Genomic DNA, 7,500 nt, shown 5'->3' with positions numbered 1-7,500 from the left:
TATATTATATTACATTTTATTATACTATATTATATTACATTTTATTATACTATATTATATTACATTACATGACATTATATTATATTACATTATATTAAATTACATTACATGACATTATATTATACTATATTATATTACGTTACATGTCATGACATTATATTATACTATACTATACTATATTACATTATATTATACTATATTATATTATATTAAATTACATTACATGACATTATATTATACTATATTATATTATACTATATTATATTATATTAAATTACATTACATGACATTATATTATACTATATTATATTACATTACATTATACTATATTATATTACATTACATGTCATGACATTATATCATATTATACTATACTATATTACATGACATTATATTATATTATACTATACTATATTACATGACATTATATTATATTATACTATATTATACTATATTATATTACATTACATGTCATGACATTATATTATATTATACTATACTATATTACATGACATTATATTATACTATACTATATTATATTACATTATACTATATTATATTATATTACATTACATGTCATGACATTATATTATATTATACTATATTATATTACATTACATTATATTATATTACATTACATTATATTATATTATATTACATTACATGACATTATATTATATTATACTATATTATATTACATTACATTATATTATATTACATTATATTATATTACATTATATTATACTATATTATATTACATTACATGACATTATATTATATTTTTAAGCCCACTGACTTAAAACTGCAGACAGACATGATTAGCTTTGACAGAGGTCTGAAACAATGGCTGAAGTTAAGGCAAATTTGCACACATGGTAATGCTGTATTAAATTAATATTGATGATGTGTATTGTTTACATTTTTTAAACATTGTATTGTTTTGCACTATGTTTTGTATATTGCATTGTTATGTTTTATGAAATACGTAGCCTCCTATGGACAAGTGTTGCAAATTAGCAGTCTTGCTATAACACTAAAAGACAATGTATCTGGTGCGTCCAATGCTGTTGTTAATGTCCATATCAAATAAATAAATAAATAAATATTATATAATACTATACTATATTATATTACATTACATGACATTATATTATACTATATTATATTACATTATATTATATTATATTACATTACATGACATTATATTATACTATATTACATTACATTATATTATATTACATTACATTGCATTATATTCTATTATATTCTATTATTAACGTCCAGTTTAAAACAGAATGGTGGCCAAACTGTTGTAAAGAAAGAAAATTAAATATAGAGCAAGTGTCAAACACAGTTGAGTTTTCAGTGGCTCAAACCTTCTTCAGCGTTCCAGATTGTTCTGTGGAGTAAATGAGAAGCACATGTGAGATCGAGCGAAGGAACATCGTCATCATCATCATCATCATCATCATCCTCATCATCATCAGCACAGTCTCAGCGTCTCTCACCTGAGTTTCGTCCACACGCAGGAACTCGGCCCAGACACTCTTTATGAGCGGCCATCTTACAGCGCGAGCAGCGGTAGCCCTGATAGAAGATGCCCCTGAAACACACACACACACACACACACACACACACACGCACACCTTCATCTTCTGAGCTTAACTGATGAACCACGACTCAGAGCTTCCTCTCGCTCTAAAAAGAGCTTTAACTGAAACTGTGAGCTAGCGCTGTTGCTGTTACCCGTCTGGGGTCAGCGGTGACGCTTTTTTTCTTATCAGTGCAAAAGAGACTCAAATAACTTTTGTCATACAGGCAAGAAGAGGTATACATCGTTCAAAACTGTTAAATGTCTTATTTTATTTGTGTACACTCATAATAAAAACAAAATGTAGAGTTTTCCGTAAAATAAAGAAAATAAACATGATGCGCGTTCTGCCGTCTCTCTCAATGAGAAGTTCATTCTGAAACGCGACAGAAAATGACCTGTAACTCAGCGAATGTTTGTCACACACACTTGAGACATGTGTCTTTACAACGCTTGGACTCTTTTTTTCTAAATGCTGTAAATCATATCAAAAACAAATATTCTCTGTTTAAGTAATCCGTATGAAAGCAACGAGATGTACAGTTTCTCAACCGCGTCCTCATTAGCTCTAATGTGACCACACCCGCGCGCGCAAGAGCGATTGACGTGCAGGAACGTGAACCTGTCAACCTCGTCACCTCTGAACAAGAATCAGAGACTTCTGCTCCTCTGCTCTTCATCGAGTGTTGAAGACTGTGTTTGTGCTGTTTATCTTGGATTTACACCACACTACAGCTAACTAAAGAATTACATATATAAACTGTACTAAAAACTTACACTAAATTACAAATGCTGCTTTGGCAACTAACTGAGTTTTGAAATACCAAAATTACTAAAAGTGAAAAAATATGGTAAAAATGACAAACGTTTAAAAAAACGTAAAAATTAACTACTTTAGTAGTTTTAAAGTATTAAAAATATATTTTCATTAACTTAAATACTAAAAACTAAAATAAACTAAAATATCAAATTAACAATTTTATAGAAATAATTAAAAAAAATCTAAAAATTATAAAAAATGAATGAGGTAAAATTAAAAACTTAAAATAAAATAAAATAAAAAATCAGAAACTATAAGTATTAAAAAACATTTTCGAGAACTAAAACTAAAACAAATAGAAATATTTTTTAAAAATCTAATAAAAATGACAAATATTTGTATTAAAATATGAAATTTTTAAAATAATGTCAAATTAACTACTTAAGCTAAAATAAAAGCTGAAAATTACTATTATTAAAAATTACAATAAAAAAAACAGAACTACTAAAAATACTTGCAAGCTACTTTATGAAACGACATGATATGAACATTTGACAGGCAGGATGAGTGTAAACGAGCAGGTTGACTCGTTTGCACTGATGCATGCTGGGAGAAGTGTGTGTGTGACTGACGTTCACCTGAGGAGCATCTGACAGGCTTTACATGAGGTGGTGTCTTCAAAACAGTGCATCTGGAAGTCATGACCGTTAGCAGAGCCGTTCTCCGGACACATGTTGGACCTACACACACACACACACACACACACACTAATCACTACTGGAATCAGACACACTACAGAAGAATATCACATGACTTGGGCCATTGATCGACTCACAGCGCCATCTCAAACTGCTCCAGCCACTTCTTCTTCAGCTCACGCGTCTTAAAGTACAGGTCGTAGCCGCCTTGACCATATAAGTCCATCAGGAGGAACGTGTGTGTCCACTATAGACACACACACACACACACACACACAAGCGTTAAACACAGCAGAGGATGAAGACCTGATGAAACACTACGAGACGAGACTCAAACCTTCTTGCTGTCTTTCTCTCCCGACGGCTCGTCTCTCAGCTGATAATGTTGAAGTTCAATCAGTTCCTTCAGCTCCATACTCTCCCCACTGCGCTTCTTACACACCAGCAGAGCCTTATCGAAGAGGAACGCGTACCTGAACACACACACACACACACACACACACACACACACACACACACCCACACACACACAATCAGTTCCTTCAGCTCCATACTCTCCCCACTGCGCTTCTTACACACCAGCAGAGCCTTATCGAAGAGGAACGCGTACCTGAACACACACACACACACACACACACACACACACACACACACACACACACACACACACACACACACACACACACACACACACAATCAGTTCCTTCAGCTCCATACTCTCCCCACTGCGCTTCTTACACACCAGCAGCGCCTTATCGAAGAGGAACGCGTACCTGATCACACACACACACACACACACACACACACACACACACACACACACACACACACACACACACACACACACACAATCAGTTCCTTCAGCTCCATACTCTCCCCACTGCGCTTCTTACACACCAGCAGAGCCTTATCGAAGAGGAACGCGTACCTGATCACACACACACACACACACACACACACACACACACGCACACACACACAATCAGTTCCTTCAGCTCCATACTCTCCCCACTGCGCTTCTTACACACCAGCAGAGCCTTATCGAAGAGGAACGCGTACCTGAACACACACACACACACACACACACACACACACACACACACACACACCCACACACACACAATCAGTTCCTTCAGCTCCATACTCTCCCCACTGCGCTTCTTACACACCAGCAGAGCCTTATCGAAGAGGAACGCGTACCTGAGCGCGCACACACACACACACACACACACACACACACGCACACACACACACAATCAGTTCCTTCAGCTCCATACTCTCCCCACTGCGCTTCTTACACACCAGCAGAGCCTTATCGAAGAGGAATGCGTACCTGAGCACACACACACACACACACACACACACACACACACACACACACACACACACACACACACACACACACACACGCACACAATCAGTTCCTTCAGCTCCATACTCTCCCCACTGCGCTTCTTACACACCAGCAGCGCCTTATCGAAGAGGAACGCGTACCTGAGCACACACACACACACACACACACACACACACACACACACACAATCAGTTCCTTCAGCTCCATACTCTCCCCACTGCGCTTCTTACACACCAGCAGAGCCTTATCGAAGAGGAACGCGTACCTGAGCACACACACACACACACACACACGCACACACACACGCACACACACACACACACACAATCAGTTCCTTCAGCTCCATACTCTCCCCACTGCGCTTCTTACACACCAGCAGAGCCTTATCGAAGAGGAACGCGTACCTGAACACACACACACACACACACACACACACACACACACACACACACACACACACACACCTGTCCTGTTTGGATTTCTTCTCTGGGCTGCAGATCTTGCATTCTCCATCTATTTTGGGACGGCCGTATAACGCAAGAGACTGAGTCTGAACACACAGAGAGAGAGAGAGAGAGAGAGAGAGAGAGAGAGAGAGAGAGAGAGAGAGAGTGTGTGTTAATGAACACAAATGAATCAGAATCAGAGTTCAGAGCTGAAGTGAATTGTTCTCAAGCGCTGTACCATGTTCTCGATGCACAGCTGAAACGTTGTGATTTGACGGATGATCTCATTGTCTCTCTTCACCTCGTTTACACACTGAGCCAGATCCTGCAAACACACACACACACACACACACACACACACACACACACACACACACGTAAATACGTAAATGTTTTCAATAGAAAGTTAAATAACTAGCTATATCTGAGTTTTTAAGGTCAAAACATTGTTTTACACACACACACACACACACACACACACACACACACACACACACACACACACACACACACACACACACACACACACTCACCCTCATGGCATCCAGTGCAGTGCGTAAGTTTTCCTTGTCTTGTTGGTCCACTGTATGTTTCATAAGCTCCTGAGGGAAACATGTGTCATCAAATGTCTGAAAACGTCCTCACTCAGTAATACCGTGAAACGAGAAGACAAGCGACGTGTGTGTGTGTGTGTGTGTGTGTGTTACCTGCAGCAGCAGATGATACTTCAGGACTCTCTGCATGGGAACCATCAGCAGATCTCGCAGTGAAAACCTGCCGCTGTTGGCTCTCATCGAGCACTCCTGACAAACACACGCTATTAAAACCTCTGATGGTGGTTATCGCAGTTCTGGGGAAGTCACTAGTATGTATATCAGATCAACATGTGTGTGTGGGCTGTGTGTGTGTGTGTGTTTCTGACCTCCAGTTTCATCTTCACATCTTCTTTGGTGCTGGTGATTTTGTCCAGGTGTTTGGTGGCGGACTCCACCTGACTGCAGTAACGCCCGTACAGCAGCAGCCTGACACACAGTCCACACACACAGTCCAGCGTCAGTGACATGTAGAGTTTTAGTTCGTTTTTATTTCACTTATTTTTGAAAATGAACTTAACTGAGAAATTAAATAGTTTTAAAATAGTTTTTTAAAACTTAATTTTAGTTATTTTTGTTGTTTTTGTTTCCTGTTTATTTTTTTAAATGTGTTTTTAAAAAATGTAAAAAATAAATAAAGTATCTTATATTTATACTTTTTTTAGTACTACAGGTCAAATTAAAGGAAAAAAGAGCAAAATAAATAAATTAGTTTTTATTTTAACAAGTTCCCTTTTAATTTTAAAGTTTTAATAATTTTGATGCATTTATTGTATTTTTTATTAGTTATTTTAAATATATATATTTTTTAATCAAGTCCCCCTGTGGTGTAAATCTTTGGTGCTGGTGATTTTGTCCAGGTGTTTGGTGGCGGACTCCAAAGTGAAGAGAGTCACTTTGGAGTCCGCCACCAAAGTGGCGGACAACACATAAATGTTGTCAAACAACACATTAATGTTGTTTATGTGTGTATGTGGTGTTATTAATCTGCTTTAACACACACCATGTGTAAGTTCATAAGTGGACAGCATTGCTGAGTATTTTCTGCTTAAAACTGCAGTGAACCAAAGACAGTCTCAAAAACCCAGTTTGAAATCGCTGGTGTTTCTGACGTCACACACTACCTTGTAACCAATCAGATCAACGTGTGATCGTCAACCAGTGGATCTCTGAGTGAGGGAGTGAGTGGAGGCGGGGCTCATTTGCATATTCATAGAACCGCGTATAGTAAAGGAGGGCTGGAGACGCGGGTCTCAGCATCTTAACTCTCTTCACTTTTTAGGCGAGCCAACCAGGAGCGAAGATTTCTCAATGAGAAATCAGCACAATTAATGCATCCAATCCCCTAGAGGGCTGAACATGCTCCGCTCCCAGTCTGTGTGTGTGTGTGTGTGTGTGTGTGTGTGTGTGTGTGTGTGTGTGTGTGTGTGTGTGTCTGTGTGTGTGTGTGTGTGTGTGTGTGTGTGTGTGTGTGAAATTCATTTTAAATATTATGACAGAAATTTGTATAATGGCATGGGTATTACACTGGTATTACAATGTTAAAGTGATTTATTATGACATTTCCTGAGTCCTCGTATTTCAAATGGCTTTAAAAACATACTAAACAGTGTTTTATTAAAAATGTAAAAACGCATAAAGTTTTCTGTGATGGGTAGGGGTTAGTGTGTGTTAGTGTGTGTGTGTTACCTCTCCTTGTAGTCAATGAAGATCTGATAGAGGTTTTCGGCTCCTAAGTGCAGTATAGACTCCTGCACCTCGTGATGGAGAGAGCGATGGGTCTTGGCCAGATCCTGTGAGAGATTACTCAGGGGATTATGATTATGATTATTCAGGGGATTGTTGATCTGAACAGATGAACCGCACACACAGATCAGCTCATGACGGAGAGACTCACAATAATATTAATGAAGATGGTCTCCACGTCCTCCGGCTGAAGGAAAGCCTGCAGTGGTTTCAGAAAGTGCTGTGGACACACAAACAAACACACATCTGAGCGCTCGCGTGTGTGTGTGTGAGAGAAGCGTGTGTGTGTTTTCGCGGTCACAGACCCTGCTG

The 7,500-nt window shown here is 38.2% G+C and overlaps 1 protein-coding gene across 2 annotated transcripts in view; it reads right to left on the bottom strand.

The window, feature by feature from the left end:
• vav1 (vav guanine nucleotide exchange factor 1) overlaps positions 1-7,500 on the bottom strand; it is a 26,521-nt gene that overhangs the window by 10,787 nt on the left and 8,234 nt on the right. For both annotated transcript variants that reach the window (XM_079617010.1, XM_079617011.1), the window contains 12 exons: positions 7,340-7,408; positions 7,132-7,235; positions 5,772-5,871; positions 5,557-5,652; positions 5,383-5,451; positions 5,088-5,174; positions 4,868-4,953; positions 3,387-3,522; positions 3,187-3,296; positions 2,990-3,091; positions 1,509-1,603; positions 1,377-1,399 (listed from right to left, as the gene is read on the bottom strand). In XM_079617010.1, the coding sequence (XP_079473136.1) occupies positions 1,377-1,399; positions 1,509-1,603; positions 2,990-3,091; positions 3,187-3,296; positions 3,387-3,522; positions 4,868-4,953; positions 5,088-5,174; positions 5,383-5,451; positions 5,557-5,652; positions 5,772-5,871; positions 7,132-7,235; positions 7,340-7,408 (1,077 nt within the window). The remainder of the gene's footprint in view (positions 1-1,376; positions 1,400-1,508; positions 1,604-2,989; positions 3,092-3,186; positions 3,297-3,386; positions 3,523-4,867; positions 4,954-5,087; positions 5,175-5,382; positions 5,452-5,556; positions 5,653-5,771; positions 5,872-7,131; positions 7,236-7,339; positions 7,409-7,500) is intronic.

Source organism: Phoxinus phoxinus (assembly GCF_949152265.1).
Source record: "Phoxinus phoxinus genome assembly, chromosome: 6".
Taxonomy (NCBI): Eukaryota; Metazoa; Chordata; class Actinopteri; order Cypriniformes; family Leuciscidae; genus Phoxinus; species Phoxinus phoxinus.
This window is presented reverse-complemented; position numbering and strand designations above follow the sequence as displayed.